This window comes from Podarcis muralis, chromosome 16 (genome assembly GCF_964188315.1).
Source record: "Podarcis muralis chromosome 16, rPodMur119.hap1.1, whole genome shotgun sequence".
Taxonomy (NCBI): Eukaryota; Metazoa; Chordata; class Lepidosauria; order Squamata; family Lacertidae; genus Podarcis; species Podarcis muralis.
The window spans coordinates 21,771,969-21,785,480 of NC_135670.1; the positions used below are offsets into that span (position 1 = coordinate 21,771,969).

Sequence of the window (13,512 nt, forward strand, 5' to 3'; positions counted from 1 at the left end):
CCTCTACAGTTGGAGTCCAAAATGCTTTGGAATTCCAGCTGCTGGAGGGGGCTCTTGCACCCAGGTCCTGCTGGCAGGTTTCCTACAGGCTTCTCAGTAGCTGCTGTAAGAATGGAATGCCGGACTAGACGGGCCATTGGCCTGATCCAGCAGGCTCTTCTTGTGTTCTGGGTGTGGAGTAACCTGATAAGAACATAGGGAAGCTGCCTTACAGATGGGAGGTTGCCTGCTTCTGATGTGGTTACACTCCTTTTGAAGGAACGGTTATGTAGCTTGGGGGAAACTCCTGGGTCCATTGCAGTCCCTCAAGGCTCAGGTGGCCTTGGTGGCACAAGAGTGCCTTCCACCATCTTCTGCTGGTGGCCCAGCTGCGCCCCTATCTGGACCCCTGTAGCCTAACTTCTGCCCTCTATGCTCTGGTAACCTTGAGGATAGATTACTGCAACGCGTTATACGCAGGGCTGCCTTCGAGGGCGGTTTGGAAACTTCAACTGGTGCAGAATTCGCATACCCTCCAATGTTTCTCCGATGAAAGTGGGGACGTCCTATTCCATAATAATGATAATACTCATACTCTGGGCGGCTTCCAACACATATAAAAACATCACAAAACTATCTAGGGCTGCCTTCAGATGTCTTCTAAGGGTTGTATGGTTACTTATCTCCCCGGCTCGGGGGCTGCATAACTCCATACCCTCCAAGATTTATCCAATGAAAATAGGGACGTCCTAAGGAAAAGCAGGACCTACTGGGATCAAATCGAAAACTGGGACGGCTTCTGTAGATTTTGGGTGTCTTTGGAAAATAGGGACACTTGGAGGGTCTGTTTTTCTCCCTCTGCCCTAGGACTTGTGGATGTCAAAGGAAGCTGAATGTTGGGAGATTCAGGACTGATAAAAGGTGGGGGGGGGGACCCAACGCTAAAATGCTGATGAATTTTCATGGGGGCTTTTGAAACAACCACAACAACCGCAAACGGATGTGAAAATGTGGACAACTGAACTTAACATGGGAAAGATGAGACAGGTTCAATAACAACAACCCTGAGAGGTAGCTTAGGCTGATAAGAAGGGCTGTCCCACGGAAGATGGAGCAAACTTGTTTTCTGCTCCTCCAGAGCGCAGGACTTTGAACCTATGGATTCAGATTACAAGGAAGGCAAGTCTGACTAAACATGAAGTAAAAACTTTCTGACATTAAGAGCGGTTTGAACGGACTCCCTTGGAAAGTGCTGGGCTCTCCTTCATTGGACGCTTTTAAACAGAGGTTAGATGGCCATCCATCAAGGCTCCTTTAGCTGTGATTCCTGCATTGCAGGGGGTTGGGCTGGATGTCCCCTGGAGGGCCCTAACCACCAGGGTTGGCATATTTCAATAAGTGAAAAACCAGGACACCCCGAAAGTTGCGGAACTTTCTTTTAGGAAGACCCCAAAAGCTGTTACAGAAACATCAAAAAACCCACACTTTTTGATTGACTTGCCTAAGATCCAGGACAAAGCGTCAATTCTGCCTTTGAAATCCTGGTAATGTCCAGGGAAATTTGGGCGTATGGCAGCCCTACTTCCCACTCTACAGTTCTATGATTCTATGAAATGGCTGGCCCAAAGTCCTGCAGTGAGTTTCCTGGCTGAGAGTGGATTTGAACCTGTTATAAGACTTTTAAGGTCTCAAATATAGAATATTCATAAATACACACATACCTAACTGTATAAACCATGTGTCTGAAATAGAACGGGAGAGCAATCCTGAAGCCATTTTGACTCTCCCAATGACCTCAAATGTTCCTCTATAGTAAGGGAGGCAAATGGGGAAAGCCTTCCCATTGTCTTTTTGCTTGCAAATCCTGTCTTAAGGGCGTATTTGTGTAGGAATAGGGTCTGTGTGCTGCGCTGGCTCGCCAGATGCAGCTTGTCACGCTGGCCACGTGACCCGGAAGTGTCTCTGGACAGCGCTGGCCCCCGGCCTCTTGAGTGAGATGGGCGCACAACCCCGGAGTCTGGCAAGACTGGCCCGTGCGGGCAGGGGTACCTTTACCTTTAGGGTGAGCCTATGACCTGGGACTCAGGAACTAAAGTATTAACCATCACAACAGAATGGCTAGGCTGCTCAGGTAATGCAATCAGTGACCATCATCAGGTATCCTGGCAGACAGGATTTCTGCTGTAGACCGCCTCCTTCTGTGATGTATGTATGATGTTTTGGGAGTGGTGGTCTTGGGCTACAGGGTGGGCAATTTCAAGAGTCTATATAAGGGCTTGTGCACCATTGTTCCGGGTTCTCCTCCCTCCTGCATGTGGGGAGTGGGGACCCAGCTGCAACAGTTCAATAAAGATCAGGCTTACTAGCCGCTTTGCTTCTCAATATACACTGGGGGGGGGGGAGTATTTGATCCCCTGCTAAATTTGCCCGTTTGCCCTCTGATGAAGAAATGACCACTCCATAATTTTAATGGTAGGTTTATTGTAGCTGTGAGAGACAGAATAACAACAGGAAAACCTCCAGAAACCCAGAAGACAAAAGTCAGAGATGGATGTGCATTATAATGAGTGAAATAAGTATTTGATCCCTTTGCAAAATTTGACTTAGTACTTGGTGGCAAGACCCTTGCTGGCAATTACAGAGGTCAGACGTTTCTTGTAGGTGGCCACCAGGCAAATTTAGCAGGGGATCAAATACTTTCCCCCCTCACTGTACTCTGGTTGGCCTCTGTTGTTTCCTCCTAGCGATAGGGAACCCTCAAGGACTCTATACAGGCTCTGGAATATCCTATAAGGGAAAAGGAGCAGTTTTTTTTCTTGTAACAAACCCATGACTCCCAGGTCTAACTGTCCAACCACCATCAGCCTCAAAGCTGAACTGGTACAAGGGGGTCCCAGGTGGACTCCCAGCCAGCCTAACCCTGGTGTGTGGCTGCGTGGCTTCAGAATATATTCCCTCGTGGCCTAAGTACAGGAATGGGGGTGACTGGCTTGGCAGGTCCTTATCAACAAGCGGATTTCCTTATTGCGCTGCCTCCCATTCTCTTTAAACAAAAAAAAAAACAAGCCGGCTGTCTCTAGGCTAAGGTATCAAAAGGCCTTCACTGGAGGCTCAGGAGATGACACACCCAGGTCCCTCTGGATCTCTGCAGCACCTGGGAGGCAAAAGGAAAACAAACGCCTCTGTTGATTTGGCTCAACTGTGTGTGGGGAGCGGGGGGGGAAGGGAGTGGTGAACAAACGCCAGATCACGAGGCCTTTTATTTGTATCGTTTTTTGCCCGACTCTTCCTCCAGGGAGCAAAAGGCAAGAGCTACGGTTTTCTCTCACCAACAATTATTCTCACAACAAGCCTGAGAGGTAGGTCAGGCAGAGAGAGGGAGAGACTTGCCCAAGATCTCCCAGGGAGCTTCTGGCTGAATGAAAGATTTGGGTTGCTCTCCTCCTAGTAAAGGGTAAAGGGACCCCTGACCATTAGGTCCAGTCGTAGCAGACTCTGGGGTTGCAGCGCTCATCTCGCTTTATTGGCCGAGGGAGCCGGCGTACAGCTTCCGGGTCATGTGGCCAGCAGGACTAAGCCGCTTCTGGCGAACCAGAGCAGCGCACGGAAACACCGTTTTCCTTCCCGCCGGAGCGGTACCTGTTTATCTACTTGCACTTTGACGTGCTTTCGAACTGCTAGGTTGGCAGGAGCAGGTACCGAGCAACGGGAGCTCACCCCATCACGGGGATTCGAACCGCCAACCTCCTGATCGGCAAGTCCTAGGCTCTGTGGTTTAACCCACAGCGCCACCCGTGTCCCTTCTCCTCCTAGTACTACACTCTAAAAACAAAAGCACAGGCGCAGCGAAGTGTTAGAAACTCAGATATATAAGCTGGGTGCCAAATGGCTCCTTAAACTGGGGTTGCAGTCGCCAAAATGGAACGCCTAGTTGCCATTTTGGGCCTGGATGGCTCGAAAAACTTCTTTCAACACGACCTTCTGGTTCCTGAAATTCATTCTGGCTGTGCAAATAGACTATAATGATAGAATTCACTACAGGATGTGTTGCTAGCGTGTGGAAAGAGTCAAGATCCAAGGATCTCCAGGCATACACCTCGAAAGAGTGGAGATGACAGGTGACTTCCTTGCACCCAGTCATCTTCACTTGGTCGCAAGTGGCCGATAGCCAGGTGCACAATGCGCCTGGTGAATTTCGAACGCTGGCTCAGTGGTGCATAAGAACATACAAAGCGCCCTGCTGGGTGAGGCTAGTGGCCCATCTAGTCCAGCTTCCTTTTCTCACAGTGGCCAACCAGAAGCCTGTGGGAAACCTGCGAGCGGGACCTGAGCCCAAGAGCCCTCTCCCCTCCTGTGGTTTCCAGCAACTGGTATTCAGAAGCATAACTGAATATGCATATGCTGGAGCTCGACTCTGGATGAAATTGGTTTCTTTGTTTTTGCCTCTGCACCATGAATGAGGATCCTCACGTCCAGGGAGGCTCTCTCTATCAGGCCCTTCGCACTCTCCCCAGGCCACGCCCCTTCTCCCAGGCCACGCCCCTCACCAGCCCTGCTTCACACCCTCCTCCTCCTCGAGTGTTTCTGCCTGGCTGGAATGTGTCCTTGAACTCTGACCAGGCCTCTTGCTCGGCTGGATAAAAGGTGGGCAGGGATGTGTGCAGAAATTAGCCTACTGTACAAAAGTAGCATTTAGATCCATTGCCCCACCCACTTTTGCCTCTGGCTCCACCCGCCACCGCCAGGTGGCCCCCAGAAGGTTGCCGGGCAAGGAATGCGGCCCTCGGGCTAGAATATATTTCCCACCCTTGCTCTTCACAATTAGAGCTCATATCAGACACATGGAGACTCAAGGCACATCTTCAGCAGTAAGCCAAAAAGCACTCTGCATTTCCCCAGAGGCACTCCTGCCTTTTATTTTATTTCATTTACTTGCATTTTAATACTCTGCCCAATAACATGCACTCTCTGGGCCCTGGCACTGAAAATAGGACTCTGGAGCTACACACCAACAGCGCAAGCCACAAAGTTTGCATATGCTAATGCGTATCTATGCAAATGTAGAATGTTAAATGTCACCAAAGGCAAGCCGTCCAAACTGCCCCAGATAAAATCTTCAATTAGTTTGCCAGCCATCTTAGATCAGCTCCTCTGCAATTTATTTACCCCCAGTGAATTTCCTGACGGAACCTGCTCCAAATAAATTCCGCTGCTCTTCGGCTTTCCTCAGCCATGACCCTCCTAGTAATCTCCAGCGATCTCAAAATAATTTATTCTCCCAAATTAATAACCTATCCAGTAGCCAGATCACTGCCCCCCTGGCCAGTTCAATTTCCCCTGAGTTCATTGCCCACCCGGAAACGTTTGAGGTGCTCAGCAAAAGATTAGAGAGCTGTGTTTTGAAAACATGAAGCCCACTTCAAATCAACTCCTGTGTGGCAAAGAGGGGTGAAGAGAAAGTAAATCAGGGTATATTTGCAGATCATAACGGACATCAGAAGAGGCCCTCTGGATCTGACCATGGCCCCATCTTGTCCAGCACCCCGTTCTCACAGTGCCCAACCAGATGCAAGCAGGATTTGAGCATAAGAACAACGCCCCCCACTTGCTTTTTCCGGCATTCACCGCTCCTGACAGTGGCAGCAAAGTCATTGTGGCTAGCGGCTGTGGAGAGCCCCCTTCTAGAGTTTGCCCAGTCCTCTTCTAAAGCCAGCCAGGTTGGCAGACAACACAGCCCTTTGAGAGAGCGGGTTTATGACTCCCCACTGCTCAACGGCAGCAATACGACAACAACTTTCCCCTGCCTAAAGGAGGCGGCTGAAATGAAGGAAGGACTCTGGGCTCAGCTCATCGCTAGTCCCAAAAACAAATCCCTCAGGCCAAGAATGTGGCCACAGGCACCTATTTCTGCATTTTCATCCTAACCATCTCAGGCAGACCCTCCAAGTGTCCATATTTTTCAAGAACAGAGGCCGTCCCGGTTTCTGATTTGATCCTGGAATGTCCTGCTTTTCCTAAGCACATCCCTATTTTCACTGGAGAAATGTTGGAAGGTACAGAGTTAGGTGACCCCCAAGCCAAGGAGATAAGTGACTAGAAGTCTTTTAGAAGACATCTGAAGGCAGCCCTGTATAGGGAAGTTTTTTTTTAATGTGCTGTGTTTTTATATATGTTGGAAGCTGCCCAGAGTGGCTGGGGCAACCCAGTCAGACAAGTTGGGGTATTATTATTATTATTATTATTATTATTATTATTATTATTATTATTATTGAATAAGACATCCCTATTTTCATTGGAGAAATGTTGGAGCTATGTGTCTGCCTTTTGCACGTCACTCTGATTGGTAGATAGGTAGGTAGGTAGGTAGGTAGGTAGGTAGATAGATAGATAGATAGATAGATAGATAGATTTGGGGGGTGTTCTAGTAAAAAAAAACCAACCCAAAGCAAATCCAAGAAGCCTGAAATCCTACACACATACACATTATTCTTGGTGATATTAGCAGTCCAAGCTGTTTCCAGAGCAGCTTCCACCTTTGAACCTCTGGGCCAACTTATAAAATCAGTAAAATCAAGAAACAGAAGCTTGAGTCAGACTGTATCACTTCCAGATTGCAGATGGAAGCCCAAATGTTTGAATGTTTCCAAACTGGAGTGTGTGTGGCGGGGGGGATACACCTCCATGCATGTAGAAATCTAGCATGCCAGGGAATAGGGGTCCAGCATAGACCTGTCCCCAATGTGCTGCTTTTCTATGCAATTGGCAGATATTTTCTTGCGAGAGAAAGTGCTCAACCCAGAGTCAACAGTGTGATGCAGCAGCAAAAAAAAAAAGAAAGAAAAGCTTTTTCATCTCTAGGCGGCATCAACAGCAGTATAGTGTTCAGGTCAAGGGAAGTCAGAGTACATTCTATTCTGTCTTGCTCATATCCTACCTGGAATCCTGCGTCCATTTCTGGGTGCCACAATTTAACAGGGATATTGACAAGCTGGAACGTGGAGCGGGGGGCAACCAAGATAATCAAGGGTCTGGAAACCAAGCCTTACAAGGCATAGTTTGAGGGACTTAGGTGTGTTCAGCCTGGAGAAGAGGAGACTGAGAGGAGATATGATAGCTATCTTCAAATATCTCAAGGGCTTGTCACAGGGAGGATGGTGCAAGCTTGCTTTCTGCTGCTCCAGACCCGAACCACCAGATTCAAATGATAAGAAAGGAGATTCCGACTAAACATTAGAGGGAACTTTCTGAAGGGAGGAGCTGCTCAGTGGTGAAACTGACTACCTCAGAAGGTTGCGGACTGTCCTCTGTTGGAGGTTTTCAAACACAGCTTGGCTGGGCATCCAAGGGGGTTGGATTGGATGATCCTTGAGGGTCCCCTTCTGACTCAACAATTCTATGATTAAAAGTGTTGCCACTTGTTTCTACCCAGTGCAGACCCAGGACAGCATCAGCCCCCCCCCCTGCAAGTCATCATGACGTTCCCTCCTACTCGAAGGGGACAAAGCAGCGTGACTTTACGCCTTACCTGTGTCCTGACGGAACTGGTGCATCGACTGCAGGTCGATAATGTACGGAGACAGCTGGGCATCCACCTGCCCCAAGACGACGCTCCCCCGGGCATCTTCCTTCAGGACGTTCTCAATGTGGTGGCACACGGCCGCCGTGTAGGGCCGCCAGCGCCCGTGCTCGTTCAGCCACTCCCAAACCACGACGCGGGCCACATTATTGGGAGGGAAGCCCCAACCGTTCGCCAAGACCAGGGTCCCTGTGCCAGGTTGCGCCATGGTGCCCGACCCTGCCGGCCTGGCATGAGAGGCAGGCGGGGGTCACCAGCTGGGCGCCCTCCCCCTCATTGGTTTGGGAGCACCTGCGGGGCTCAGAGTGCGATCCCCAGTTCTGAAGGCTGCATCTCCTACCACAGCCAGGTCACCTGGGGCTTGAGGAACGCAGAGAAAGAGACGCACTCCTTGCAGGATGAGAGCTTGTGACCTTTTCTTCAGGGCGAGCCAGTCTCATCAGAAAACTATTGGTTTTTGCGGCACGTCTGACTACGTGGCGATGAGGAGCAATGTTTCAATCACCCCAAATGGCAACAACAGCAGACCAGCTGAGATGTTCAGGCCACCACTGAGGGTGGTGATAGAGGCTGCTATCAATGAATGCACGTCTCCCAAATTATTGGGGAAGCCAGTGAATTCTCTGTGTGCTTTCGGTCAGGCGGAGCGAAGGCCTCTAAGCTTCGCCTCCAGTCAGGGGCACTGAAGATCTTAATATTCACCTTGTGTGCCTTCAGTCTGGTGACTGAAGACCTCCTTCTCTTGGAATGAAGAGCTCCAATCTTTTCCTTCAAGGCCTCCAAGACTTCTCAGCAGACTCTCCTCCTGTTTTCCCTTCCTGGTCTTGTTTTTAGGTGGCCCAGCCCGCTTCCATCCCCTGAGATTTCCTCAACGCTTCCCACAGTCTGACCTGGTCTTCCACAGCTCAGCTTCCCCACTGCAGAAATGGAGACAGAAGACTGACCCTTTGCGTAGGATCCTGTGGCCTCGGAGGGCAAAGCTTTCTGCAGGGAATGGGGCCAGATCCAACCTCCGGCCAGGCTGTGGCAGAGTCCTCACCCTCTCGGCCACAACAACAGGCTAGTAGGACAGGGTTTGGAGGGCAGAGGCCTGCGGTGGCGACAGGCGAGAGCTGCTGACCCAGGTCAAGAGGCTGCTTGCTTTAGACCAGAGGGCTGCAGCGGAGCAGAAGGCAGGGGAGAGCCCGCCGGCTTTCGGGGGTCGCCCCCGCCACCCGCCCAGGCTGTGTCATCCTTGTTTTCCGCAGCTCGGTCTGGTCCTTCAACTCTGCCTGATGCAAGGAATGGAGGGAGCCAGCCTGGAATGGGGAAAAGGAACCACAATAAGGATGATGAATTCACGTCAGGAGGAAACTCTCCTCTCTCCAGCGACGCCCCCCCCCTTCCTATGGCAAGCGGGTAGCAGTGGTGGCACCTCCTCTCCTGCCGCTATGATCTGTCTAGTAGGTGGCTGGGTCTGCCAGTCTATCTGCCAGTCTGGCACCCTCTCCCCTCTCCCCACCCCCCCTCCATAAACCAAACCTGCCCATTGTCCTGCCTGGTAGAATGAAAGATCTTGGGTGGTTGGGGGAGGCTTCCTGGATGCTATCTCCTGTCCTCTCCCCCCCTCCCTTGCTAATCTGTCCACATCACACAGGCGGCGGTGGGGGCGAGATACCCCAAAATGCATCAAGATGCAGGCGGGGAGGGGGCGACAAAGAGAAGAAAGGACTCCCAGCTGTTTCTTACCTGGCTGGTGAAATTCTAAGAGCCAGACACAAAGGAGAATTTGGGAGATGTGGGGCTGCCGATCGCTGCTGGAGGGGGTGCTGGTGAGAGAACGGTGGGGGGGGGGAACCAAGAGGGGCCCAATCAGCTTCTGTACACACCGCCGCGGAATCGCCTCCTCCCCTCTCCCTCTCCCCACAGCTCCATTCACCCCTCCCCTCCCGGCTCCAAGCGTAAAAACGCCTCGTTTGTTGGAGAGCGAGAGTGTCAAGAGGAGGTTTTTTAGAGGCGGGGGGGAGGGAGAGAAAGGGGGTGGGCAGATCGCTTTTTTCCCTAGCAGCTGAGGAGGGGGGGTCTGTCTCGTCCTGCCGCAGAGACCCCACCCCGCCACCTGTCCTCCAGGTGGGCGCGCGTCCCTCACCCCGCCACTCCACCTACCTAGTACCGCGACCAGCTCCGGATGGCGCAGGCTGGATGCAGCCGTGGGAACGAGCGGAGGGGAGGGGAGGGGGGGAATCCCTCGCCCCTCCCACGGAGGCGGCCAGAAACCGCAGCCAGCCGGTCCTCTCTCTCTCGCTCTCTCTTTCTCTCTTTCTCCCTCCCTCTCTCCCCTCCTCCCACCTTATCTGGATCCAGGCCAGGTTTCAAACAAGCGCCGGGACCTGTGAAAGAAAAGCGTCAAGAGCGCCTCTGGACATGCACAGAGCGCTCGCGCTGCCGTTCTCGTCCTCCGCCAAACGAACAGCCCCGGGAGCGAGCCGGAGGCTTCCGGGGTCGAATGGGAGAATTTGGGTTTTCTTCTAAAGGCTCCTACCCCAGGAATGGGGTACCCGTGGCCCTCTTCCTTCTGCTAGACTCCAACTCCCATCACCCCTGCCTCAGGGCCCTGTTGGCTGCTGCTGATGGGAGTTGGAGTCCAATAGCAACTGGAGGGTCAGAGAGTTCTGGGACCCCGGCATCCAATGATGGTTGGGGGAAGGGGCTTAGCTTAGTAGGTAGAGCATCTGCTTTGCATGCAGAAGGTCCCAGGTTCATTCCTTACCAGGGCTAGGAATGTTGCCCTTGTCTGAATCCTGGAGAGCTGCTGCCAGTCAGTGTAGGAAATACTGAGCTAAATGGACCGAGGGGCTGATTCAGTACACAGTGCAGGGCAGTAGCTCATCAGGCAGGAGGTTCCCAGGTTTGATCCCCAGCATCTCCAGGTAGGGCTGGGAGAGACCCCTGGAGAGCTGCTGCCAGTCAGAGTAGACAAGGCTCTGAGATCGTGGAATGGTAGGCTTGGAAGGGACCCTGAGGATCATCTAGTCCAACCCCCTGCAATGCAGGAATCTTCTGCCCTAACCCAGGACCCTGAGATAAGAGTCTCATGCTCTGCCCTCTCAGCTATCCCGGGTGGCCAACTGATTTGGTCCAAGGCAGCTTTTGATGCTCTGTTGTTCCTATGCTCAAACAGGCTCACCGGCAGCAGTTGGCCTGGTGTATCCACAAATGTTGCTGGCTATGTTCACCCTTTCTGATTTAAAAATACATATCTTATAGACAGAGATAAGTGGCCTGAGTTGCACATGTTTGTTGTTGTTGTTTAGTCGTGTCCGACTCTTCGTGACCCCATGGACCAGAGCACGCCAGGCACTCCTCTCTTCCACTGTCTCCCGCACATGTTTACTTAGGATAAAAATATCATCATCATCATCATCATCAGTGGTATTTTTCTAGAGAAAGAGGGGCCGGAACTCACCACGAATACCTCCCTTGTTCTCTTATAATGGCAATGCTGCCTACCTGAGAGGGGCTGGAACTGAGTTCCAGTGAGTTCTGGCTAAAGAAAAGCCATAATAATAATAATAATAATAATAATAATAATAATGATGTGGTACCTCGGGTTACAGACACTTCAGGTTACAGATGCTTCAGGTTACAGACTCCACTAACGCAGAAATAGTACCTCGGGTTAAGAACTTTGCTTCAGGATGAGAACAGAAATCGTGCTCCGGAAGCGCAGCGGCTGCAGGAGGTCCCATTAGCTAAAGTGGTGCTTCAGGTTAAGAACAGTTTCAGGTTAAGAATGGACCTCCAGAATGAATTAAGTTCTTAACTAGAGGTACCATTGTAATAGACTTCTTAGACACTTGTTATCCAAAGCCAATGGGACGCGGGTGGCGCTGTGGGTAAAAGCCTCAGCGCCTAGGGCTTGCCGATCGAAAGGTCGGCGGTTCGAATCCCCGCGGCGGGGTGCGCTCCCGTTGTTCGGTCCCAGCGCCTGCCAACCTAGCAGTTCGAAAGCACCCCCGGGTGCAAGTAGATAAATAGGGACCGCTTACTAGCGGGAAGGTAAACGGCGTTTCCGTGTGCGGCTCTGGCTCGCCAGATGCAGCTTTGTCACGCTGGCCACGTGACCCGGAAGTGTCTGCGGACAGCGCTGGCCCTCGGCCTATAGAGTGAGATGGGCGCACAACCCTAGAGTCTGGCAAGACTGGCCCGTACGGGCAGGGGTACCTTTACCTATCCAAAGCCAACCCATTTAAAGGCATCAGCAAAAATATATAATACCACTTAAAGAATTTGTACAAAACATCTGCAATGTAATCATATGTTCATGTGTTCAGGAATAATTTGTGCCATGCACGCAAAACAACAAAAGAAAATCAAGCCGCCGCCACCTGGTCACAGGAAGTTTGGGCAGCACATTAATTGCAGACATCATCTCAAGGGCATCCAGAGCCTGGGTGGTGGGTGGAGAGAGGTAACTCTTTACCCATCGCCAAATAGATGTACATGAAGGTGCCAGGTAGGCGTCACTGCAGAAAACATTCCACAGATGGGGAGCCACGATTGAAAAGCCCCTGCAACAAAACAGTGCTATTATTATTATTATTATTATTATTATTATTATTATTATTATTTATTCCCCGCCCATCTGGCTGGGTTTCCCCAGCCACCCTGGGCAGCTTCCAACAAAATATTAAAAAAACAATAAAACACCAGACATTAAAAACTTCCCTAATTTGCTCATTCCCAAATAAATGTGTTGAAGCATCAGGGTATCAGAAGCAAACGCCGTTTCTGTGGTCACGATGGTATTGTGATTTAATTAAATTAAAAACGCTGAACTGCAAACGCTCCACACATTTCATTTTAAAACCAGGATGCGCAAACTGTTTCTTTTGTTCCAAAGAGGCAATAGTGGCTTAGTGGTTAAAGTGTTGGACTGGAACCTGGGAGACCAGATTTCAAATCCTCACTCATCCAGGAAGGTCTGTGGGTGACCTCAGGCCAGTCACTGCTTCTCAGCCTAACCTACGACACAGAGACACTGTGAGGATAAAACAGGTGGAGACATGGGCGTAATCAAGGGGGGCAAGTCCTGCCCCCCCAAATCCTGGCTACGCCCATGGGAAGAGAACCGTGTATACCACCTTGAGCTCCTTGGGAAACAATTGACTAGAAATGCAATCCATCCATCAATCAATAACAAGGAATGGCTACCCTGTGGCCCTCCATATGTTGTTGGACTACAACACCCATCATCCATAACCAACAGTCAGGGATGATGGGAGTTGTAGTCCAACAACTTGGTCCAGGATAGTTACAGATTCCCCATCCTGGCTTTAAAGCTTCCCTGATGTACATCAAGGTCAGGCAGACATAAGGCTCTCTTCTCTCCTCCTCTACTTTTCTTCTAGAAAAGTAAATCAAATCATAAGGGAAGTCAATTTGCAAACTGTCTTTATCAAAGTGATGAGTAAGTGAACATTTGATGCAGAGCAGAAGAAGGGAAATCCACCCAGAAAAGGAGGTTGGAGGTGCCTAGAGACTTCTTTTGGATTCTCAGAATGCAATAAGCAGAATGATGTTTTTCCTGTAACAGATTAATAATAATAATATTACGCAAGTGATGAAGAGCTTCTGCCTCCAGCTAACCATTTCTAGGAATGCCAAGGAGACAATCGTGGCTTCAGAGCTCCCTCTGGTGGTCACATGGGATCAATGCAAGGAGTGAGCCTGCTCCAAACTTGGGGACATGTTTGAGGCAGGCAGCCCATTAAAGAATTTAGAGGTGATTCATCAGCAGCCTTTTAACCAACGAACGCTAGTTTATACGGGGTTAAGTACCACCTATACATCATTTTCATAAAGCTCTCTCGCAAGGTCTATAACATGAAGTCAGTAAATTACAAATCTACTTTCCAAAGTCTCTCCCATGCGCTCATCTCGACGGTGTGCCCTGGCCATAAAGCAACTGTTGTTGA

At 50.5% G+C, this 13,512-nt stretch overlaps 1 protein-coding gene across 2 annotated transcripts in view; it reads right to left on the reverse strand.

Moving 5' to 3' along the window:
* The window catches only part of DTX1 (deltex E3 ubiquitin ligase 1), a 60,806-nt gene extending 50,965 nt beyond the window's left edge, over positions 1-9,841 (reverse strand). The window contains exons 1-2 of one of the 2 annotated variants that reach the window (XM_028710111.2): positions 9,701-9,841; positions 7,505-8,853 (exon numbers count right to left, since the gene is read on the reverse strand). In XM_028710111.2, the coding sequence (XP_028565944.2) occupies positions 7,505-7,763 (259 nt within the window). In that variant the 5' untranslated portion in view covers positions 7,764-8,853; positions 9,701-9,841. Of the gene's footprint in view, positions 1-7,504; positions 8,854-9,283; positions 9,424-9,700 lie in introns of those variants that run through there. The other variant, XM_028710112.2, reaches the window with a different exon arrangement.
* Positions 9,842-13,512: the final 3,671 nt, after the last annotated feature.